This window comes from Glycine max, chromosome 1, assembly GCF_000004515.6.
Source record: "Glycine max cultivar Williams 82 chromosome 1, Glycine_max_v4.0, whole genome shotgun sequence".
Taxonomy (NCBI): Eukaryota; Viridiplantae; Streptophyta; class Magnoliopsida; order Fabales; family Fabaceae; genus Glycine; species Glycine max.
Genome location: NC_016088.4, coordinates 6,085,658 through 6,111,340, shown reverse-complemented (window position 1 = coordinate 6,111,340; position 25,683 = coordinate 6,085,658). Strand labels below are relative to the sequence as shown.

At 38.1% G+C, this 25,683-nt stretch overlaps 2 protein-coding genes across 2 annotated transcripts; both read right to left on the bottom strand.

Moving 5' to 3' along the window:
- Positions 1-6,480: 6,480 nt before the first annotated feature.
- LOC100785734 (transcription factor MYB106) lies at positions 6,481-7,845 on the bottom strand. The gene is made up of 3 exons (XM_003517759.1): positions 7,713-7,845; positions 7,382-7,507; positions 6,481-7,124 (listed from the first exon to the last, which is right to left on the bottom strand). The coding sequence occupies exons 1-3, from the start codon at positions 7,843-7,845 to the stop codon at positions 6,481-6,483; spliced, it is 903 nt and encodes a 300-aa protein (XP_003517807.1).
- Positions 7,846-12,426: 4,581 nt separating this feature from the next.
- LOC100785195 (uncharacterized) lies at positions 12,427-12,793 on the bottom strand. The gene is made up of 2 exons (XM_003517758.4): positions 12,568-12,793; positions 12,427-12,491 (listed from the first exon to the last, which is right to left on the bottom strand). The coding sequence occupies exons 1-2, from the start codon at positions 12,791-12,793 to the stop codon at positions 12,427-12,429; spliced, it is 291 nt and encodes a 96-aa protein (XP_003517806.1).
- Between the last annotated feature and the right edge of the window lie 12,890 nt (positions 12,794-25,683).

The following is a 25,683-nucleotide window of genomic DNA, read 5'->3' as shown; positions in this document are numbered from 1 at the left end:
CTCAGGTTTATGGGTCTTCTCCTCACTTATATGGTGCTCAACCTTTCCACTTCTACCCGATGTGGGACTTCACCTCACACTTGTACTCAACATCTTGAACACAAGGGAAGGGTTGTCCCTGTGTGCATTGTTAATCCGAAAAGAGAGAGTGAAAGTTTAATTGGGGAATAATCTTCGTATCTTAATTCAACCCCCCCCCCCCCTTTTTCTTAAGGTAACTAAGGCCATTTGTCCAACATCCTATTCTTGATAACTCACTTCTCTCTAAAAAGACAAACTTTCCGGAATGAGGTCACATGAACATCTTGAAAACACAGTCAATCAAACGTTTTTTTTTTTAACTCCTTTTTTTATTTTTATTTTGAAACTTATTTGTTTTGAACTTTACTCGTTGTTTTACGACACCCCCACCAACGGTCTTGGAAGTCCCAAACTCAGGAGCATAGGTCGTTTGAGCAAACTGACCAATGGCTTGCACCCACTTCCGGTGAAAGTTGAAAATCCTGATGAGTCATCAGAGACATCTAACAACAGCTTTCAAAATTGCCCCATGTGTGACATCTCTTGTCAATGTCAGGATTTACATGCGATTCTCCTCAAATTTCAGCCAGCCCATATCAATTAGACCTTGCACCTTACGCTTCAGAGCCCTACAATGCTCAATGGAACGCCCCGGGGCTTCTCCGTGACAAGCACATGTTGCGTTCGAGTCGTATTCTCGAAGAAATGGAGGTTGATGAACCTTGGTTGGGGTTATTGCTACCATTGAATTATCAAGTAGACATGGGAGCAAGTCAGCATAAGACACTGGAATTGGGGTGAATTCTACAGGCTTTCTCGCTGCAAAATTCATTTCTTGGTTGGTGTTTTTGGATTGTGCTAAAGGTAATGTTCGTCATTGGAAGTGTGGTAGACAGACTTTGTGGTTGATTTAGGGATGGCCTTTGTGGATAACTGGGCGGTGGGTAAGGAGAAGGTTTGTTATTGGCTGAGTAATGACATTGTTGGGTTGGTGGGAAACTTGGCTGTATAGGAATGGCAGTCACAGCATGGGCTTCTCCCTCATTCTCACCCTCTTCATTTGCCCCAGTTTTCTCATTCGTCCAAGTGGGATGATTAAATTTGCCTCTTTTTAGACCCGCTTTGATCCTTCTGCCGGCGAAGTCCAAATCCGCAAAGCTTGAAGGTGTGTAACCCACCATTTCCATAATAGAACACTAGTAACATGTCTACTATCATTGTGATAATCTCTTTCTCTGTTATTAGGGGCGCTACTTGAGTTGCCAAGTCTCTCCATCTTTGGGCGTATCCTTTGAAAGATCCGTGCCCTCTTTTTGCACATGTTCTGTAGTTGCATCATATCCAAAGCCATTATACTGACACAGCCTAACGAAGGCAACCATTAGGTCCTTCCAAGAATGGACTCAGGAAGGTTCCAAGTTAGTGTACCAGGTAACAGCTACCCTAGTAAGACTTTCTTGGAAGGAATGTATCAGCAATTCCTCATTTTTTGTGTATGCCCCCATCTTCCGACAATACATCTTTAGATGGTTCTTGGGGCAAGTAGTCCCCTTGTACTCATCAAAGTCTGGCACCTTGAACTTGGGAGGGGTGATGATATTGGGTACTAGGAACAACTCTTCTAGGTTAGCAAAGGCATAATCTTCACCTCCTTCAATGGCCCTGGGCCTTTCCTTTAGATGATCCACCTTTCCCATTTCCGCCATAGCATGAGGGTTTTTAATCGCTGTGGAATGCAAAGGGTGTAGTTGTGGGTGATACTGAGGGCCCTCCAAAGTGTTTTGTAGGGGTATATCACCAACTGCTTGCCCTTCAGTGGCCTGTCCGAGGCAACGCTTGAGGTCAGCTAGATTGTGGTGGGGAATTTCATGTGTCTCCCCCACGGTTTAAGAGACATGTGCATGATTAGTTTGGGGTTGTTGGATCTCAATGGGTATAGGAGTGGAGTTATTGACATTCTTATTGGGAGTGTACGCCTCATTGGGTGGCGTATAGTTGAGAGGCAAGCCATATGACGAGGAGGCGTGCTCGTTTTGAATTTGCACATCATGGGGGCCGCCCGTACTTCCCAAATCTTTGCCTACCATATCTGAGGTTGGATGATTCATTTGGTTGATGCCAGATGGGGACGTCGGGTTCACCTTAGCAACAACGCTAGTAGCGGCAATTGCAACCGCATTGGCTTCCATTATCTTCTTCACTCACATCATGGCCTCCATCATTGCGGCCATTTGCTCTTTCATGGCCTCCATGTCGGCCTCCATCTACTCTTGTACCTCCTCCACTTTACCCTTTACTCTAGCTCTAGCACGGGTTTGGTAAGGGCACCGTAAAGCATGTTTTTTTTCTTTTTTATAACAATGATTAAGTTCTCTCTTTTTTTATTTTATTTTTCAAGGAAAGAATGTAATGAGCAAATGCAACCAATGAAAAGCATGGATGTATGCGAATGATGCACAGTTGAAGTATTATGAATTTTTACGCAGGACATGGGGTTGAATCAATTTAGATTTTCAACATGGTCCATGACATCTTTGTCAAGGTGAAACTGGAAGTAACAGGGACATTGACAGCCCTAAATGTGTTCGGCAGTAGACGAAGCAGCGATGTAACACGATCCATCTTTTGCCCCAATTTTTTGCAAGATGGTTACTTCCATACTTCAACTTGACTCGATGAACCTTTTCGTAAAAGCACGAGCTTGGTTCAACCCCATAACCCAGGAAATGGCAATTTTGATCGCCAATACTTCATCAACATTTCATAGGGACGAAGGACTCGGGAATACGCATGCTATGCATGGAAAATGTAATTATGAGATTGAGATGCCCGAAGAAACATCCTTTCTTAGTTAACCATGCATTAGGTACCATGTTCAATCATTTTGTTTTTAAGTGAAATGGGTTTATGATCCCAACATGGTTGGCTCATGGTACCGAATATATGCAACTAAGAATGCAGCGTGAATTTTCGTGCTTTCTTTTTTGTTTTTGTCCGTAGAGGAAAATACAAGGATCATGTATGAGCAAACAAAAAGTATGTTGAACGCATATGCATGATGATGCAATGACTCATGCAAAATGGGAATGTGATAACGGACAAATGCAGGAACGATATGTTCATTATGATGCTGAAGAGATGTTTATGCGGTGCATGATATGAATGCATTTACGGACACGAGAGCCCGGAAAATTATCTCTCCTTATTGCGCATTTGGGGGGCGCAGTGCCCCATGTGTGCAGTTAAGAAGACGATATGGATCTTCCGACTTCCCGCGACAAAAGATGAGACCCACATACAACGCATGTGTGACGGTATGATGCAGATGCGCATGCATGAAACGGAAAGAAAACACAACAAAGGGGTAATTTACATATACGAGACCAAAAAGATCCATCTTTTTAATACTACGTTTTTAGGCATCATGGCGCCTTAACGTGTGTATTAAAAAGTGATGTATTACTCTAAAGAAACCAAACACCACTAGCAAAAACTATAAACTAGTACTATTTATCAAAAGATGCATGAGAACAAATGGCACGGAGCGTGTTTGCTCTTTGCCCCTATTTGGGAACCTATAGGACAATATCTAGGGGTCTCTAATAACTACTCCCCAACAATTCATAACTCACATGGCTGTTTTCTAGAGGTATCATCACTCAAGATAATAATATTGTGGCGGTATGGAATACCAGCGACAACACATTATAAAGAGAGAAAGCTCTAGACGAGGTTTCACTATTATCAAGCAAGTCGGAGACCTAGCATGATGATAGATTCACCTCCACTCCTTAAATTCCCATGAACCCGGGTGTATGGCCCATTTTTTACTCAAACCCGTGGGTGCTTAGAATGCAGTGTAAAGAATGAGAAATAGACAACAGTTATTTTCATTTTACACAGTTCAACAAATGCACGCACGAAGTTTCGCAAATCCACAATTCCTTAAAATAGGCCTAACTCACAAAAATAGTCCCCAGTGGAGTCGCCAACTGTCGCAACGTGCCCTTTTGCGGGCGAGCGAAGGCGAGGCTCACGAGTGCGCTTTCCAAAGGAGGAAAGATGCGCGGAGTCGCCACCAACGTTTATTTGTGGAAAACTTCGGGAAAACCGAAGGAAACCGGTCAAAATGAAAATTCTAAGTTCGGGAGTTGTATTTACGTTTGAGGAATGTATTAGCACCTCTCACGTTTGTCTCAAAGGACAACAGCCTACCTTTTTACCTTAATTCTGGATGTCCTCACGGAACAAATCCAAGAGATAGCGCCGAGATGCATGCTTTTTGCAGATGACATAGTCCTCCTTGGAGAGTCGAGGGAGGAGTTGAATGAGAGGTTGGAAACTTGGAGACGAGCTCTAGAAACACATGGTTTTCGCCTAAGCAGAAGCAAATCGGAGTATATGGAATGTAAGTTCAACAACAGAAGGAGGGTTTCTAACTCAGAGGTGAAAATAGGAGACCATATTATCCCTCAAGTCACACGGTTTAAATATCTTGGGTCTGTAATACAGGATGATGGAGAAATTGAAGGGGATGTGAATCATCGTATTCAAGCAGGATGGATGAAATGGAGAAAAGCATCGGGGGTGTTATGTGATGCAAAGGTACCGATCAAGCTAAAGGGAAAGTTTTATCGGACTGCGGTAAGACCGGCGATTTTGTACAGAACAGAATGTTGGGCGGTCAAGAGCCAACATGAGAATAAAGTAGGTGTAGCGGAGATGAGGATGTTGCGGTGGATGTGTGGTAAGACTCGACAGGATAAAATTAGAAACGAAGCTATTAGAGAGAGGGTTGGAGTAGCGCCTATTGTAGAGAAGATGGTGGAAAATAGACTTAGGTGGTTTGGGCATGTAGAGAGAAGACCGGTAGACTCTGTAGTGAGGAGAGTAGACCAGATGGAGAGAAGGCAAACAATTCGAGGCAGAGGAAGACCCAAAAAGACTATAAGAGAGGTTATCAAAAAGGATCTCGAACTTAATGATTTGGATAGAAGTATGGTACTTGATAGAACATTATGGCGGAAGTTGATCCATGTAGCCGACCCCACCTAGTGGGATAAGGCGTTGTTGTTGTGGAAATTGTATTACCTTAACTTTTATTTCTTTTTATTTTTTGGGGTCGACAAAAGCGGGGCTTTTGCTCCTACGTACCCTCCATCGAAGAGGAAATCAGACCTACGTAGTTCTTTTTTATGCGTGAATCAAGTGATTCTTTTTACTTGAAAGGTGATCATTTTAAGGCGTTGGACCTTAAAAATGATCCATTTTACTTGGTAAGAAACTGAAATGATAAACTTTCAAAACCCTATTTTTGTGGACGAGCTTGACTAGGCGAGTTTGATTTTAGCCTTAGTTTCACTTTAGTTATTAGTCAATTCAATTAAGAATGAGAAATCCCAAAGAGAAAACGTCCGATTGATTTTTCGCTTTATTTTACTAAAAGGTATTTTTTTTATTATTATATTATTATTTTACCTCTTTTTTTGATTTCCAACGTGGTTACGGCACGACCGAACGGTCGGAATTCATTTTAACCGAAATTAACGGATGATACAATTCAAACGATCGATGGAAATTTATTTTATTTTTAGATTAGGCGAGAAATGACTTAAATAAATGACTTAAGCACGTCAAAAGGGGGTATAAAAAGCGAATGAAAACGAGAATAAAAATACATGAAACAAAATGGGGACCACCACGGGTACATAGAATGAATTGAAAAGCTTGGTTTGAGGTACTTACCCGTTGAAGACTGAAGAAAACGAAGAACGAACGATGAATGTTGAAGAACGGTCGAGAATCTTCGCGTAATTACTCACGGAAACGTTATGGAAGCGCCTCGGCTTGGATTTTCTTCACGGAAATAATTTTCCTCAGCAATTTTGAGAGAATGAGAAGTGCCAAGAAGGCTGAACCCTTCTCCTTTCACTCCTCCCCCTATTTATAGCAAAATAGGGGAGGAGCTTGCCACCTAGCTCGCCCAGGCGAGCAAGGTTGCTTCCTCCAGAAGCAACAGCCTTCTGGAGGAAGAATCTGGAAGGCCCAAGTGGGCCTGATTGCTATTTGTACCCCCCTTTTTACTAAATGCACCCCCTTCACCTTTTTTTGGTAATTCTTTTTCCGTAACGTTACGAAACTTTACGAATTTCGTAACGATACTTATTTTCCTTCCGCAAGGTTACGAATCTTCACGGATTATGTATTTACTCTTTTTTATCTTTCGAAGAAGTTACGAAAACTCACGGATTGCGAAAAACATCTCCTTTCGATTTCCGCCACATTACGGAATTTCACGGATCGCGCAAGCCTGCTTCCTTTTGATTTCTGACACGTCTCGGGACTTCATTTATTGTGCAACAAAGGACGCCAGGTATCTCAAAGCGGCTAACCAAAGGTTGCATGTCATCAAGTAATAATCCCCTGACGAAATTAGGGTATGACACATTATATAAGACCTTATCTGGAAGCGGATTCATCAAACAATTCTTGAATACTTGTGTTTCTTGGCGTTCTAAATGCTTCCACAGCCATGATAATGTCGTCATCTTGCAAGTTTGATGCACAACCTTCCATTACCTTTGGAATATGGCTACTGATTTCTACAACATTACCATCACCATTATATGAGAGTAAGTTTTCCATGTCGGTGAATTGTCCAATATTGGTAGAGACTGCAGGAAGCTTGGGAACGCTCAAAGTAGATACTGATGATTGAAGGTCATGATTCGTTGCAAGCACGAGAGCATACATGTTATACACTCGCTTATGTTCAGTCGATAGCAAATTTGATGAAGGACAAGGTTGAGTTGGAATTTTGCTTAAGATTAACCTAGGGAGATGTAAGGATCCAGACCCCACTTGCAACATAGATCCTCTTGCTTCAGCTTCGAGTCGAGCACTCTCCCATTGAGAAACGTGGCCAATATTTGTGATGTCCTTGAACTCATCATGGGCCTCAAACGTGTTGGATTTCATTGGTTTGTGAGTAATGGGATCTAAGCTCATTCTTATGAATCTTTTCTTGACATTGGTGTTCCAGTAGTTCTTGATCTCATTGTCTGTTCTATTGGGCAAGTGAGCTGTTATGATTGACCATTTGTGCTTGCAAATAGAAACATACAAATTAGAACAATGGCAACTCCATTTAGCTTGTAAGATATATATATATATATATATATGTGTGTGTGTGTGTGTGTGTGTGTGTGTGTGTGTGTGTGTGTGTGTGTGTGTGTGTGTGTGTGTGTGTGTGTGTGTGTGTGTGTGTGTGTGTGTGTGTGTGTGTGTGTGTGTGTGTGATCGACCATTATAGATAACAATAGAAAAATCTGAAAACCAAAAGAAATTAAAGGTCACTTGTTTCCAAGAAGAGCATGAAGTTGAATAATGGTACGGTCTTCCTCCATGCTGAAGTTTCCTCTTTTTATATCTGGCTTGAGGTAATTGATCCACCTCAGCCTGCAACTCTTTCCACATCTTTGAAGACCTAGATATAAATGTATGTAACAAACAAAATTAGGAATATCTGCATTCACATTGCAACTACAATTGCAACCTTATCGATCGACTGCATTTGTCTACAATGTCCCACAATATCAAGGATCATCACAAATCTAAAATGTATTTGCAACCGCAATTTAAAACCTCAATTCATAGATTGAGTAAAAAGGAATACAAAAAAGTTTTATTACCCGCTTTGGCAGGCACTGAATGCCAGTTTCCGTGGTCGTGCTTTTCAACATAAGCAACAAGCTTCTTATCTTCTTCGGGTGTCCATGGTCCTTTCTTCAACCCTACCTTCTCACAGCATGGCATCCTTCCCATTTTTAATGACAAACTGATACAGGGAAACCAGAATCAGTCCTTGTGCTTGTTTTTATGCAGCAGCAGTCCAAAAGTTACCCTATATATCGATGATATATATTGATTATAGTACAAGGTAGGTCATTGATACTATAATAAGTATTAATATTTTGTACGCCATATGAAAACCTTTTTGTATATCGATGATATATATTTATCCGTCATCTTTAAGAAGATGGGTTCAGGATCAAAATGGTAGGTCCCTATACCGACTTCCTTTATTTTCAGCTTTTGGTTTAAAAGAAAATTTTCAATATAGTGTTTACTCGTTTGCCTACTTTCTAGGGTTATTCGTTGAATAGATGTTCATATATTCTTAAGAATAGTACTATTTGAATACTTTTTATTATAAATATTTTATTAATATTTTTATTTTTTTATCTCTTTAATTCTATCACATTGTATACCCTAAATAATATACTTATATTTCCTTTTATTTTTTCTCTTAATAAGTATCTAATAGCAATGTAGTAGATCTTCATTCATTTTTTTTCCTTTTTTTAATCCATGCCTTATCTTAAGAATATCAGTCCCTATATTTTTTTTTTAAGCTCAAAATGATATTATTAAACATTGAACAAAAAACTTCAATTAAGGACAAAATATGCCCAAGACAAGTACTCGTCCATAGAGTTTGATCACAGATGCCCCAAACGATTTAAATTATTAGAATGTTTTAGATAATTTTGATAATATATATATATATATATATATATATCAAATTATATCGATGTAATTTTGATAACTATTTACACAATTTTTATAATTTAATATAAAATATGATTTTTATTTATCTAACCGTTCAATTATATCTAAATATTATCAAGATCGTCTGTATTAAATTTTATAAAAATTGAATAACAAGAAAAAAATAATCAAATGATTTATATTTTAATATATTTTGAATTGTTTATATTGCGTCGATTTTAATCTATATGTACAAGATAATAAATAATTTTATATTAATATAAAATTTTGTATATATGATTTATGTAAAAAGAACTTTCAATTTAACGATGAATTTAAAAAAAAAATATTATCCAATTAAAAATTATATAATGATATAATAGTTGTCAAAATTGCATCGGTATAATTTAATTCTTCTTCATACTATATATATTATGCGTGTGTGTGCCGTGTGCAACACTTTTAACAGTAAATAGCTTGGTGCAAATCAATTGTAAACAGAACTTCTCTAAATCTAATAGAGGCCTATTCCTTCCAAATTTAAGTCCATTATCTTACTACTCCTCTTATTCACTATTTAATCGTCTCATAAAATGATTTATTTTTCTAATTACTATTACTATTCTTCTATTTGAAAAAAACTAACAGTAGAATCATTTTTTGGTAAAAGGGTTGAATCCAAGAGGGGAGAGTGAATTGGATCACAAAAAACCTTTAAAAACCCATTCCTTTTTGAAAATATTTTGAAAAGAAATTTCAATTTTCTTTGAAAAAATTTGATTTGGCAATACAAAATGATAGATTTCTTTAACCTTCTTGAAATATTATCATGCCTACATGAACAAAATAATCATGAACACACTAAGGAGATGGCAATTTATCAAGAAAAAGATCAAAAGACGATAGAGATGAAAGGAAGAAGCACAAGTTTTTTATATTAGTATGATCACAAAAGTAATGTACATCCAGTTCCTTAAACAATCTGAGTTTGATGTTCCACTAAACAAATCCAATTGTTTACAATTACTTCTTCACTTGCAAATGCACCACGCAAACGAATAATTAGACTGCATAGTACTTTACAGGAGTGGTTCCAAAGAAATGAAATGGTAAACACAATTAGACTGCATAGTCCAAAACATGCATCAGTTTGAATTTTAAAAAAAAAATGATAGAGTCTGAGACCATAATTAAAGACTACATTATTCCAAGAGAAAGAAACACTTAGTCAAATGAGAGCCAATTGTAAGATAGAAATTATATCTATCATCTATTATTAAGTTATTTATCATATTATCTATGCATTAACCCTAATGATATTGTATTGAATATTTGCACGAAATTAGCGCTTTACCTCCAATTTATAGTTCATTCTGTAGGAATTGTACATATTTTCATGTTTAGTTTGATTTTATACAATAGATGCTCCCATTTTTGTGAATTAATGTTGAAACCACTTCAATTTCAGGCTAAAAGAAGAAGAAGTTCAAGTAGTTGATGTCTCGCTAAGCGAGGCAAATCCGCTTAGCGAGTGACATCCGCTAAGCGAGTGACATCCGCTAAGCGAGGCATACAGCTCGCTTAGCGTGTTGGGAAACCCTAGAAGAGGATCAGTCAAAAATGTGTTCGCCCAGTGCGCTGCCAACTCGCCCAGCGAGTCATTTGTCTCTTCTCGCGCTTAGCGCGCCCAACTCGCTAAGCCAAAATTCACTTACTCTCTCTTAGCGAGTCAATCTCGCTAAGCGAGCCTTCAAAAGTTGAAACGTCCAAGTAGCCTTTAAAACACTGAAGTTGGTGGAAACTGAGAGAGAAGTAAAAAAAAAAAACAGAGCCAAGGAAGAAGCTGAAGTGACAGAAATTGAACCACCAAGAGAGTTCAGGTTAGAGGAGTGAGATTAGGGTTCTAAAGGTTGAAAGAGACATCCTCAATCCTTCTTAGCCATTTTCTTTCACTTAAACTTAGTTCTTCCTTGTATTGAGATTTTATTTCTTGTAATGGAAGGCTAAGCCTCTTGGTTGGGAAGCTCTGCTGAACCCTTGATGTAATATTTTTTCACTATCTATTTAATGTTGTTTTTTTGTGTTCATTGCTTCTATCTATGCTTATTTTTACATGTTTGTGGCTTGATCACCCATTTGTATGTATAGTTAGGATTTTTAGCATTGGGAAGTGCTTTAAAGCCTTAGAACATGGTAGAGCAAGCTAGAAAACTGTATGTCTAGGAATGGAGTGCAGTGATCTAGTCCATATTATGTTGTAGACTTAATGCAACTCTTTTAGGCTAAGTTTGTTGAGGGATCAAGGACGAGGTTTAAAGAGAGTTAGGCTCATTCACTAGAGGGATCTTGGTTTGGGTAAAATCTCAGCATAAGAACACTAGGATAAGATTAAATAGATAAAAATACATAACAACATCAAGGAAAATTCAGTAGAACGACCCGACACTTTTTACTTGACTGTTTTTACTTATCAAACTTTGGATATTTAGTTTGTATTTAACTAGATTGTAGAACAAAAACTCAACTTAATATTTACCTTGCTTTTAGTCGTATACAAATGTTTGCACACTGAATGTACAGTTTCTCGGTGAAACAAATTCTCTATGGATATGATACTCGGTCTTACCATTTTAATATACTACTTGTGCGAATCAGTACACTTACCGACCACCTGAACACTCGACAACTTAATGTGTCATCTAACCCACTTGCATGGCCACGACTTGGAATGACCTTCTACCAACTTATATTGAGACTGAGATGTAATTGGCCTTTCTAGCTAGGCTAGTCTACCAACTTATGCCTCATACAATGTGTATGATTATTACATTTTTCGTCATTTACGTGCAACTTTGTCTTGTTAATTCAGGATTGATTTAATAGGTGAGACCTAAAACAAAATTTGAGGAGGACTTTTCTTTTACTTTAAATAAGAAAGTTGTATCATTATATGTGGGACCTTTTTCTTATATATGTGACCTTTTTAGCCAATGGACCTAAAGCTTGAGCTTTAATTAATAGAAAATATTTTTTTTTAGTGATCAATCAAAGTTTAAGCTTTAATTATTTTACCCATTTTGAAATACAAACACATAATATAGAAATTAATTTAACTAAATTAGAAAGAATAAAAACCAAAGTTTGAATAATAAAAGAGACATCCTGTTAAATAATAATTCCTTTCCACAAAAGCCCTAAGATATCAAAAAAGAATAAGAACTCATATATATTCAAATACATATGGCATGTAAGTATAACTAAGCAATCAAGCAATATACAAAAATAATAAATAATGCTGAGAAATTTCAGCCCAAAGAAAGGTAAAATATATGTTTATAACCTTGTGGGTGAGCTTGCAATGATTGCTAGCACATCAAAAACCGAAGTTCTTTTATGTTTTTCAAAAGATTTCCTCTCCATGCCATTGCTTCCCTAGATCAAAGTTATAATATTTGTGAGATTTTACCTCATCACAAGGCAGAAAAAAAAAGGTGTAGCCTAACAACGCTACCGCTACCGCTTGAAGTAGTATAAATGGAAAGCAAGTGTTCAAATGAAATCCTATTCCACAATAACTTTGTAGAATGTTCCCAAATATGAAAAGTGCGGTAAATACAAAAGTGTTGCAGTGTGTCACGGGATTATGCAGCTGCACCCAAAAGCAAATATCTAGTAAGCTAAGCTTCAAAACTGGAAGTAAACATTAACTGACATATCCTTTTGAATTATTTGAATCAATTTATTTGTCATATGCTACTATTAGATTCAATGAATGGGACGTAGACACTATAATTCACACACAAATCAGCAGAATCATTCAAACACAAGTTGCTTTGTTCCCATCAACATTTCTTTTTACTTTAAAATTTTGAATGAGTTTTCGTCGGAGGTGGGAGGTGACCTCTTACTCAAGACAAAACCTACAGACACGCACACATATACATAGGAACAGAAAACATTCACTGACTTGCGTGTGCTGAGAGAGGAATAGCGTACCAGAGTAATCGTGCGGAAGAGGAAGTGTTGTTCCTTGGAGTAACCTACCTCTAAAATGAGCCTCTTGTAATAGTAAACCCTCATCTTCCCCCAAAACCTTTGTGTTTGGGTTTGAAATAGTGGAAAATAGAGCGGGACTGTCATGCTTGACACAGTAGGGGAGTTGATGAACGCGACCGCTCAGATCCTTGCTATCGCCCTTCAGATCTATGGTGGCCTTTTCCATGTGACACTTTCCTCTTCCAATCCACCCTGTTCGCTTTGGAGGAGGCACAGATTTTGGCTCTAAACTCAAATGACCATAGTGCCCCACCATTCTCCCTTGAGGAACAAAGAAGGCGCGCGAGCAGAGTCTTTGAGCCAGTAATGCCCCACCATTCGCCCTTTGTTGGGGTTCGCGATAGTGCCCTTCTCGAGCTACTCCGTGGTACAAAGGTGGAAGCGGGGCTCTATTTCATGGGCGAACTCGTCAGTGAACCCGACCCGGCTCACGTCCAGGTAGAGTCCTAGCTCCTTGTGCTGGTAGAGCCACTCCACGTAGCGCCGCCATATTGCGCGTGGCTCCTTCTCGAGTCTGGTGTTGAGAGATTTAGTTATTGCGGAGAGTTGTTGCAGCGGCGCGAGAGCCTCACGTGTGAGAGAGCGTGGAGGGGAGGGTTTGGAGGGGAGTAGTGGGGTGCGGCGTCGTTTTCGGGTGGAGTGGTTGAGAGAGGGGTAGGATGAGCAAATGCCTAAGATTGAAGCCATGATTGGAATGAGAATAAGGGTTAGTAACTTAATAAACATTCTTTCCTTTATTGGGCTTTATTGGGGAACGAATACGAAGATGGTTCTTTCTTGAAACCTGTCGTCGTTTAAGTTTCCAATAATTATAGAAATGCCACCGTGTCACATTCTAAGACGGTTTTGCATAACCGTCTTAGAATGTGTGTCATAAAAATAAAATACAGCGATCTTAATTACAAAAATGTCACCACGTCATATTCTAAGATGGTTTCCGTATAACCGTCTTAGAATGTGTGTCGTAAAAAACAAGTTTTTTAGTAGTATTTTGGGGATTGAGTTGTGGCAAGAAGGAATGGGGAGGGACTCAGATTTGGGTTTGTAACATTTTTGGATTTTAGAATCCAAAATTGTTGGAGGAACGTTTGGACAACATCTATTTTGGCAACATGAAGATGCATGCCAATATACCTAAGTCTAGGTGGAAAGATTTTTGGGGTCAAAGACAGAATGTCAAGATGAAGGGCATTAGGTAGACTTTTATATGGGTAGACTTTTGAATCTCACTATGTTCGATAAACTCTATAATGCATATGCTTTGGTGGGTTCTGATATGGCTAAGATGAAGGGCATTAGGTAGAATTTGGTGTTGATATCAGGGGTAAAGGAAGAAGTAATGACAGAGGTATGTAATAAAGGGGGGGGGGGGGACAAGGGGGTTTTGGCATTCTTCCATTTGATTCAAAAATGGGATCCTAGCATATCATTAGGCTAAAAATTTTCATGGGTGAAGGTATACGACATACCTTTACACATTTGGGGGGAGCTTTTCTTCTTTCAACTTGTGTGTCTTTTCGGTTCTTTTGTGGGTCAGGATGAAGAGACAAAAAACATGGAGCGTTTGGAGTATGGAAGGGTCCTAGCTAAGCATCACCACACTCGATCTCACACACATATTACGTAAGGATCAACGAAATCGTTTAAAAGGTGAGATGCACTGAAGAAGAAAATACTTTATAAAGAACTGCAAATGTGATAGATGGAAAGAATAGAAAGATGGGGAATGAGGATCATCTATGGCAAGTAATATGGGATATGAAATAAATTCATCCTACTTAGAGTGCTATGAGTACCCAAAGGTTGCTAGGATGGCAGAGGAGAGGTGGATGGTGCATGCATGGTGGTTAGGGAGGGTGGTGACACCCTAATCTCAGGTGGATATTCTGACAACCATGCAATTATGTGTCAAGATAAGTTTTCAGATAAAGTTGATAGGCGTATGCAGAAAGTACAACAGATGGAGGGGGTTGAAGGGACACACCATGATGGAAAAGGTATGAAGGACAAGGATTAGCGTTCTAAAAAAGAAAGTCAAGATTTAAAAGGATGCAAGATCTCTGATTTAGGAGGCAAAGAGTCGTCTGAAGAAGGGAGTAACCTGATTGGAGATAAAAAAAAAAAGTGATATTGGGGGATTCTAACCCTATGAATGATGAGGATAAGAATAAAGGAGATTGTATTATGGGGTAGGTCATGAGGAGGTGGGGACCAATTTTGTTATCCCAACCATTGTGAAGTCAAAGGGGAAAACTGATATGCAAAATATGGGCTCGTGTGGCAAAGTGGAGGATATTGGGCCTGGGCTAGTTCTTATGATAAGTGAACGGGGATAGGAGGCCAACACTAGGCCGAGAAGTGATGCTAGGAGGGAGTTGAATGGTGGTCAGGTAAAAATATTGCAATGTCCCAATATTGCAACAAAAAATAGATTTGTTCTCTCATTCCTTCAATCTCAAGGATAGGCTCAAAATTAATTTCTCGTGGGTCTAGTGACAAGGTGGTTCATTCCAAACTACCTTCAGGTACCTCTGGATAGGGAGGAAGGATGTCTACATGGGGGAAGGGTCACTTTATATCCTTGGTTTCCCACGAGTTCGAGAAGCATGTGCAGGGTAAATTATGGGTGCACGACAAAGAAGATGAAGCTAGAGGAATTTGCTGTAAAGGAAAACATCATGGGGTTTCTTACAATGGCAAGGATGGAAACATGGTTCAAGATTTTGTAGGGTTAGAGGATAGACCATAATTGTCTTGGTAAGGAGAAAAAGGTTGGGAGGGTAGGGAAAGAACATGTTGAATTATAAGGATCCTTTCTATGAATGTTAGAGGTCTGGGCAATCAAGTAAAGTGTAGAGCAATTAGAGACTCGATTGCCAAAGAGAGGGTACAACTACTATGCTTACAATAAACCTAAAAGCAAAGTATATCTAGGGAACAATGTTATGCACTATGAGGACATTATGACATTGATTGGGTTATGGCCTTCACTATTAATGGTGGAGGGGGAGTTCTATGTATATGGAGAAAATAGGATTTTGAATTTTTTGTTAGAATGGTGGGTGGAAGATTTATCCTTCTTGAAGGAGTGTGGCGTGGGAGAAATTCAAACATTGTAGTGGCTAATACATATTATCCAGGGGATCTAGAAAAAAAATGAAGGTTGTAGGAAGATTCTTGTGGAAGGAGGTCAACAAGTTCTATAACAAAATGGTGTGTCATAGGTGACTTTAACTGTATAAGGAGGAATATGTAGAGAGTGGGGAATGGTGTTTATGATAAGGAGGATAGGGTCATGGGGATTGATTAAGCCACCCTTAGTCAGTAGAAGCTTCACTTGGTTTAGGCCCAATGGTAGTGCTAAGAACCTTATTGATAAAGCCTTGGTGTCCTTGGAGTGGTATAGTATGTGGTCAAAGAGTACGATGTATATGCTTGAGAGAAATATATCATACCACTGCCCACTTCTTTTGAAAAATATATCCAATGATTAGGGTCCAAAAACTTTTTGTGTTATGGATTGGTGGCACAAGAAAGAAAGCTTCAAGGTATGTGTGGAGGAGGCTTGGGAGAGAATAAAGGTTCGAGGTTGGAGAAGGTATATACTTAAGGAGAAACTTAAGGGGTTGAAAGGGTGTAATCAGAGTTAAAGTAAGGAGCAAGGTGGGGATATCAAGACCTAATATATTTTATGTAGGCGAAAGATGAATGAAATAGGGAGCTTTGCTATTCTTAGCCGGTCCCAAGCCCGGATAAAAGGAGAGGGTTGTGTTAGGCTTTCGACGGCCAACGTAAAACTTTGTCGAATCTCTATGACATGGATCAATTACGTAATAATGTGAATGCTAGGTCGTTGCCCGGAAGCAACGCGCTGTATGGCTCGAGTACAGTGTCAAAAGAGCAAGGGCCGCTGCATCGCCGCCCGGATGTAGTGAAAAGTAAGCAAGGGTTCCCACATTTTCGTGAACGGGTGTGGGTAAAGAAGCTAGTTCACGACAGGAGGATTCGCTTTGGTACATGGAATATAGGCACACTTACTGGAAAATCTATGAAAATAGTGGATGTTATGGTGAGGAGGAAGATCAATTTTATGTGCCTACAAGAAACTAAGTGGACAGGTGAAAAAGCGAAAGAATTAGACAACTCGGGATTTAAGCTGTGGTATACGGGAAAAATCAGATTAAGAAATGGGGTAGGGATTATTGTGGACAAGGAGTGGAAGAAGGATGTCATGGATGTAAGAAGAGTAGGAGATCGTATCATAGCCTTAAAATTGGTAGTGGGACAGGACACCTTTAATGTTATTAGTGGGTACGCACCTCAGGTTGGGTTAGCAGAACACTTTAAGGTAAAATTTTGGGAGGATCTAGAAGGGGTACTTCAGGATATACCCCAAGGAGAGAAAGTTTTCCTAGGAGGGGATCTCAATGGACATGTAGGTAGCGTGGCTAGAGGTTTTGAGGGGGTGCATGGGGGTTTTGGCCTAGGGGAGATGAATGGGGAGGGTAAATCCATCTTGGAGTTTTCGGAGGCTTTGGATCTTTCTATAGCCAATACATGGTTTAAGAAAAGAGCGGAACATCTTATCACTTACAAAAGTGGAGGGACATGTTCTCAGATAGATTTCTTCCTTATCAGGAAGTCTGATAGGAAGTATTGCTTGAACTGTAAAGTTATCCCGGGAGAGAGCTTGACTACCCAACATAGAGTTTTGGTCATGGATGTAAGAATTAGAGATAGGGCAAAGAGAAGAAGTCCTATGGTAGCACCAAGGATCAAATGGTGGCACTTGAAGGGTGAGAAACAAGGAATCTTCCAACAAAAGATATGGGAGGGATGGTGTGGACAATCACAAGGAAGTGCAAATGATATGTGGAACAAGATGTCCCAAGAGATTATTAAAGTGGCTAAAGAGACGTTGGGTGAATCTAGAGGTTTTGGACCTAGGGGTAAAGAATCGTGGTGGTGGAATGAAAGTGTTCAGAGCAAAGTTAGAGTAAAAAAGGAGTGTTTCAAGGAGTGGTCTAGGTGTAGAAATTCTGAAACTTGGGATAAGTATAAGATAGCTAGAAATGAAACCAAAAAGGCGGTGAGTGAGGCAAGAGCCCAAGCTTTTGACGGACTATACCAAGCTCTAGGAACCAGGGACGGAGAAAGATCTATATATAGGCTTGCTAAGGGTAGAGAGAGGAAGACTAGAGATTTGGATCAAGTAAAGTGTGTTAAGGATGAAGAAGGCAAAGTCTTAGTGCATGAAAAAGATATCAAGGAAAGGTGGAAGGCGTATTTCCACAACTTATTTAATGATGGATATGGATATGACTCTAGCAGTCTAGACACAAGAGAAGAGGACCGGAACTATAAGTACTATCGTCGGATTCAGAAACAGGAAGTAAAGGAAGCGTTGAAAAGAATGAGTAACGGTAAGGCGGTGGGGCCAGACAACATACCTATTGAAGTGTGGAAAACTCTTGGAGATAGAGGTCTTGAGTGGCTCACCAAACTCTTTAATGAAATTATGAGGTCAAAACGCATGCCGGAGGAATGGAGGAGAAGCACGTTAGTGCCAATCTATAAGAACAAGGGGGATATACAAAATTGTGCAAATTATAGGGGAATCAAGCTCATGAGTCATACCATGAAATTATGGGAAAGAGTGATCGAACGGAGATTAAGAAAGGAGACTCAAGTTACTGAGAATCAATTTGGTTTCATGCCGGGAAGGTCGACCATGGAAGCGATCTATTTATTACGGCGGGTGATGGAGCAATATCGCATGGACCAACAAGACCTGCACTTGATTTTTATTGACTTGGAGAAAGCGTATGATAGAGTGCCTAGAGAGATTTTGTGGAAAGCTCTAGAGAAGAAAGGGGTTAGGGTTGCATATATTCGAGCTATCCAAGATATGTATGATAGGGTATCGACTAGTGTTAGGACACAGGGTGGAGAGTCAGACGATTTTCCCATCACAATTGGTTTGCATCAAGGGTCAACCCTTAGTCCCTACCTTTTTACCTTAATTCTGGATGTCCTCACGGAACAAATCCAAGAGATAGCGCCGAGATGCATGCTTTTTGCAGATGACATAGTCCTCCTTGGAGAGTCGCGGGAGGAGTTGAATGAGAGGTTGGAAACTTGGAGACGAGCTCTAGAAACACATGGTTTTCGCCTAAGCAGAAGCAAATCGGAGTATATGGAATGTAAGTTCAACAAAAGAAGGAGGGTTTCTAACTCAGAGGTGAAAATAGGAGACCATATTATCCCTCAAGTCACACGGTTTAAATATCTTGGGTCTGTAATACAGGATGATGGAGAAATTGAAGGGGATGTGAATCATCGCATTCAAGCAGGATGGATGAAATGGAGAAAAGCATCGGGGGTGTTATGTGATGCAAAGGTACCGATCAAGCTAAAGGGAAAGTTTTATCGGACTGCGGTAAGACCGGCGATTTTGTACGGAACAGAATGTTGGGCGGTCAAGAGCCAACATGAGAATAAAGTAGGTGTAGCGAAGATGAGGATGTTGCGGTGGATGTGTGGTAAGACTCGACAGGATAAAATTAAAAACGAAGCTATCAGAGAAAGGGTTGGAGTAGCGCCTATTGTAGAGAAGATGGTGGAAAATAGACTTAGGTGGTTTGGGCATGTAGAGAGAAGACCGGTAGACTCTGTAGTGAGGAAAGTAGACCAGATGGAGAGTAGGCAAACAATTCGAGGCAGAGGAAGACCCAAAAAGACTATAAGAGAGGTTATCAAAAAGGATCTCGAACTTAATGATTTGGATAGAAGTATGGTACTTGATAGAACATTATAGCGGAAGTTGATCCATGTAGCCGACCCCACCTAGTGGGATAAGGCGTTGTTGTTGTTGTTGTTGAAAGATGAATGAAATAGATGTCAAAGAGGAAGTGGATGGGTTGGATGAGGGTGAGATCACAATTAGGAGAGAATTACAAGATGAATTTTGGAAGCTTGCGTCATACCATGAATCTCTTATAAAACAAAGATCAAGATCTAGGTGGTTGAAAAAGGGGGATAATAATTTAAAGTTTTTTCATGCGGTGATGAATTGGAAAATAAAAAGAGATACGATGAGAGAATTGATGTTAGATGGAAAATGAGTGGAGGACCCTTCTAGGTTCAAGGGAGGTGTAAAAGATTTCATTTATCAAAGGTTTTTGGAATCCAATGTCTCTAGGCCCACTTTTGATGGGCTTTCTTTCTCACAAATTTTGTTTGCTCTCTTTGATGAGAGTGAAGTGAAAGAAGCGGTGTGGGATTGTGATGGCTCAAAATGTTCAAGCCCCGAAAATTTCAACTTCTATTTTATTAAAAGGTTTTGGGATGTCTTGAAAGGTAGCTTTATGGGTTTTTTTTTAAGAGTTCCATGAAAATGGAGCATTTCCTAAAGGGTCCAATTCCTCTTTTGTGTCTTTGATCCCTAAATCTTTGGTGCCTCAATCTCTTAATGATTTTTGGCCCATTTCATTAGCTAGTTGCTTATATAAAATTATGGCAAAGGTTTCATCTAAGAGGTTAAAAAAGGTATTGGAGGGTATCTTGATAAGTTCCAAAGTGCTTTTTTGGAAGGAAGACACTTACTTCATAGTGTTTTTGTAGCCAATGAGATTGTGGATGAGGCTCGGAGGCTTAAAAGTGTTTGGTGTTTAAGGTGGATTTTAAGAAGGTGTACAACTCGGTAAATTGGAGGTTCTTATTTTACATGCTTAAGAGGCTTGGGTTTGATGATAAATGAATTTGGAGGATAAAGGGTTTTTGACTTCTAGTAGGATGTCGGTTTTGTTTAATGGAAGCCTTACAAAAAAAATTCTCTATCGCAAAAGGGTTGCAACAAGGTGATCCATTAGTTTCTTTTTTGTTCATTACAGTGGCCGAAGGGTTTAGCGGCCTAATGAGAGAAGCAAAAAGTTTGAATCTATTCAAAGGTTACTTTGTGGGGAAGGATAAGGGGGAGGCAAACCTTTTACAATATGCGGATGACACTTTATTTGTGGGAGAAGCATCATTAGAGAATGTCACCACCATTAAAACCATCATGAGATGTTTTGAAGTTGTGCCCGATTTCAAGGTAAATTTCCATAAGAGCCCTTTCGGGGTGGTTGGAGGGGATAGAGGGGAAGTGGAGACTTTTGTGGATTTTTTTAATTTTAGAACTACGTCGCTGGCATTCTTTTACTTAGGAATTCCAATCGAGGTGAATCATTGGAAGGAAGACACTTGGAGGCCTATTATTGATAAATTCCACAAGAAGTTGTCAACTTGTAAGCATAGACACTTATCCTTTGCCAATATAGTGTGCATCATCAATTTGGTCCTTTCTTGTCTCTATCTCTTTTCTTTTTATCCTTTTTTAAAGCTCCATGGTGGTTGTTGATAATTTGGTTAATGTCCAAAGGGATTTCCTTTGGGCTCGCGAGGAAGGAAGGAGGAAAATTGCTTGGGTTAGTTGGAAAAAGATTTGTTGTCCTAGGAGTCGTGGAGGGTTAGAAATTAAGGACATTAGGTTGTTTAATGATGCTTTTTAGGTAAATAGAGGTGGGATTTTTTTGGGAGAAAGGATCACTTTGAAATGATATTTTAGGCTCAAAGTATGGAGGGTGGAAAGGGTTGTTTGAAAGTGGGGTATCTAGTAGAACATCATTGTGGTGGAGAGATTTAAAAAAATGTGTATGGTGGATAAAATTCTTTCAAGTGGTTTGATAGTTGTATTTTTGAGATATAGGGAATGTCGTAAGTTTAGTTTTTGGAAGGGTGGGTGGTTAAATGGGGATTCGGTTGCCAATAAGTTTGGTAGGCTTTTTCTAGTATCGGATCAACAAGATAAGATGATAGGTGACATAGGTAGGTGGGTTGATGGTGCATGGTTGTGGGAGTTTAGGTGGCGAAGACAACTATTTAAGTGGGAAAGTGACTTGCTAATGAATCTACAGGATCGACTAAGAGTGTACTCTCCTAAACTAAATCTCATTGATTCTGGGCAATGGGAGATTGATAATTTCAAAGAATATATAGTACATTCTACATATGATGGATTGCATGGTTCATTGATTAATAGTGTGCAAGCAGGTATCTTTTGTTAGGACTGGATGATCCATTCATTCCCTTTGATTTTGATGAATAACTAAGATATAAATTTATGATTACTAATGATTTACATGTAAGAATATAGGACACATCATATGGAAGTATTATGGTAATAAGTTCCTATACTTCAACTCAATTTATGATTGTCGTCCATTCTACAATCTTATACTTTTTTTAAAAGGTAATATCCAGTGTCTAATGCGTTGCTAATAGAACAAACATCGAAAAATAGTGGACCATCCATTATGCTTTTATCACACATCCAAAAGGACACTTAAACACTTACATAAATATTTATATCTTTTATAAGTGTAGTCCAATAGCAAGTGGATTCATTCATGTTACAAACTATCTTCTTTAGATTATTTTGTATTACTTGATTTAAACTAATGTTTGAATCTAGCATGATTGAGACAGATTTAGAAAGGATCTATCCAAAATCAATATACTACTAGAATCGTGAAGAGCTTACCTTATTTAGAAAGATTCGCACCTCCAGCTGTCAATACACCATAAGGACTAACAACAGTCAAATATTGAATGTGTTGGTCCAAGTAAAGATTTTTTTCTCCAATAGCTATAAAAGGAAACTCATTTCAAAGTTCAAAAACGACAAAAAAAAAAAACAAGTGAAAAGTGATCAAACCAAGAATTGAAAAAGTGAAACAAATGGATATCATTTTGAGAGAAGCACTAAGCTAAGAGAGTTTACTCTTTGCCTAGCAAAGTTGTGTTTTGAGAAATAAGTTTTTCGTTGTAAACACACTTTGAGTGTTGGAACCTCTGGTTCTATTTTCAAATAGTTTTTCAGAAAGTCAGCAGTGATTTAATGATAAAATAATACTTGGGTGTATTAGATTCAAGGGGAGTGTAAAGGTTGTGTCAATAGTGGTCTAGAGAATACTTGTAAGTCAGGAGTGGTAGGATAAAATACTTGTTGTAATCAATTTGATTAGTGGAACCAATAAAGGAGAACTGGACATAACCCAAGTTGAGTAAAACAGTATAAAAGTGAGTATTTCTACTACTCTTCTTTAGCTTGTCATAGTATTTCTAAAGCATATTACTGTCATATCTTTTCACACAAGTTTTCTTTAAAACTATTGTTTATAAATCACTAGAAAACAGTCATTTACTACTTGCAAAAAATTTACTTGTCACTAGACAATAGTCCTTGTAAACTATTTTGTTCATAAATCACTTTCATTGTGAAAAGATTTGAAAAGTTTATCTAACACACTATTCAACCCCCCTCCCTCATTCTAGTGTGATTTATTGTATTTCATTTTTTACAACATTTGGAGTTTAAACGCATCCCTCCCCCTCCAAAGCTTAGTTCTTCGTTTGGAGACTTTGTTTGGACCGTTTGCCTTCTATCTCAAATTTCTGAAAAAGAAACATTTTTATTGCATGGGAGATTGGAGCATGCCAATTCTGCCATGTGGAGGAGGAGTCCATGAAGCACATGTTTTTTTCATGTCCAGTCATTAGGAGTATATGGGATATATGCTATTCTTGGTTGGGTATATCTTCGTCTCTTCTGTCAGATCCACAAGCTCACTTCCTACAACATTCCAGTTCACAGAGGCTCCATCAATATTAATGTTATGTGGAACATCATATGGTGTTTTGTTTTATGGAATATTTGGTCTTGTAGGAACAAAAGTATTTTCAAGGAGGAGCCATTTGCACCACAGAAGATTTTGGATGATATCATGTTCTGGAGTTTGCCATGGATGAAGAATTGCTTTGTTGGGTTCGCGCTATCCTTTGTGCAATGGGTGTCTAATCCAAATGCATGTCTAGGCACCATGTAAGGAGCATTTTTTGGAACGATGGTTTGTGTGTTTAATGGTGGTCGTGCAACACTACATGAATGTTGGTGATTTCATGCGCTGGAAGCCTCAAGTTGAGTAAGGATTTCATGGTGATTAAGTAATTCTTTGGTGGTTTATTTTTTGTAGCTTCCCTTGGTTTTGGAAATAGACACTTTGTGACCAAGTTTAAGATTTTACGGGGGTTTGATGGTTATACCATGGAGTGGAAGAGAGGACATATTCAGAATTGATCGTGGGACTTGCTTTGTATCCATGTGCTGTACCACTAGTACCTATATCCTCTCTTTTTATCTTGTATGTTTTTTCTTCAAAACATATATATATATTAGCCGTTTCCAAAAAAAACATGTGATCTAAAAAAAGTAAATTTAATTGAATATTCAATAAAACTAAATTAATTATTAATAAATTAACTAACTTATTTAACCCCGGTTGTTCATATGAGCATGCCATATGACTATGAGGAAAGGTAAAGAAATATTTTGATTTTGAAGTTTAAATGTATTAATTTGAGTAAATTATTATTTGGTCTCCGAAATTATGGGGCATTGCCATATTAATCTTTAAATTAGAAATAACAAATAAATCTCAGATATATTTAAAAATATTAAATACGAAGCTAATATTTAAACAGATTGAATAATAATAATAATAATAATATTGATGAACAAAATTAATAAAGTAACTAACAAATAAATTATAAAAAAATAAGAGGAAATAAATCATTTAAAAAAAAAGGACATCAATTAAAAAATAATATTTTAAAAATTAAAATACAATTTAAACTCGTGAAATTTTATGCTGATGTAAATGTATTTTTTATTTCTAGATAAACTATAGTATTTTATAAATTAAATTTAAATCTTATTTAATTTGTGCCTTAATCACACCAAAAAAGTACGTTAACTACTTTTAATACAATGACTCGGTAACGAGTGATGGGACCGCGACCAAGATCTTGAAATTATCCGGACATGTACACTCTATAGAGTAACCAATATCTGAAATAGTAGTGGAGCAATCATTAATTAATCTATGGAATTTTACCCCAAATTTTATTAAGCTGAGGAGTACTTTACATAAGGATATAAATAATATAGAAATTATAAGAAAACTTTTTCACATAAACGTACAGAGGACTCAAAAACAATTTAGATTGAAGTTGTTTATTTAAATAAGAATTTTCTTAATATAGAATTATCCAGTAACTTTAAAAAATTTGATTCTTTTGTAATATTTTTAGTTCAATTTTTGTAATCAGTTTTTTTAACATACTCAATTACGCGTTTGGTCCCTTTTTATAGAATCTTTTCAAGTAATTTGTCAATAATTTATAATGTTCTTTCAAAATTACCTTTAATTTTATTGAAATATATCATCTTTCACTTTTCACTTAGTTATGTTTTTCACATAATTCTTACTCATCTTTTTTAATCCTAATGACAGAGAAAGAGTTTATTTCATTAATTTTCAGCATTTATTATTTTTTACTAAAATATTTGTTAACTAATTAAGGTTATTTTAGAGAAAGAAATTAATACAACAAACAATTCGAAAAGGATCAAATAAAGAGAAATAATTTTTTTTGTGCATATCACTATTGGTATCCTCCATTTGATTCAATCATGTTTTAGCTCATAAGATCATTATGAGCGGTAAAGTTTTCCCTCCAAATATTTAATGTTGTTGCATCCTCAAGACTAGGGGCGACAAAATGGGTTGGCCCGCCCCACCCCGCCACCAATCCTCCAAAAACAAGCCGAGTTGACCCACCCTGTATTTTAGAAAAGGGTTGAAAGTGCCACCCGCCCTTTTTTTCGTTAGGGTGGTGGGTTGGTGTGCCAAAACCAAAACTATTAGAAAATGGGTATAGGTTGGCAGGTTGACCCATTAATTTTTAAAGCAAAAAACAAGCTAGTGATTTTATATGTAACAAATTGTTCAATTAAACTAAACCATCATAGTGCACAATGCACCAACAGGAAACTGGAAGCATGAGAAGTCGAGATGAGTGAATAGAGTGCTCTGTTGCGTGACTTTGACAAGCCAACAAGAGTTTCGTCCGTCGTCCATTGTGCTCCTATTGCATCGTCTCGTTCCCCATGCTCCT

Excerpts from the sequence above, each read along its gene's own strand:
- LOC100785734 (XM_003517759.1), bottom strand. The coding sequence starts at position 7,845 with ATGGGAAGGATGCCATGCTGTGAGAAGGTAGGGTTGAAGAAAGGACCA. Across the intron at positions 7,508-7,712 it reads TTCAGTGCCTGCCAAAGCGG|GTCTTCAAAGATGTGGAAAG; the intron begins GTAATAAAACTT and ends ATTTATATCTAG. Across the intron at positions 7,125-7,381 it reads ACTTCATGCTCTTCTTGGAA|ACAAATGGTCAATCATAACA; the intron begins ACAAGTGACCTT and ends CTATTTGCAAGC.
- LOC100785195 (XM_003517758.4), bottom strand. The coding sequence starts at position 12,793 with ATGGAAAAGGCCACCATAGATCTGAAGGGCGATAGCAAGGATCTGAGC. Across the intron at positions 12,492-12,567 it reads TCTTCCGCACGATTACTCTG|GTTTTGTCTTGAGTAAGAGG; the intron begins GTACGCTATTCC and ends GCGTGTCTGTAG.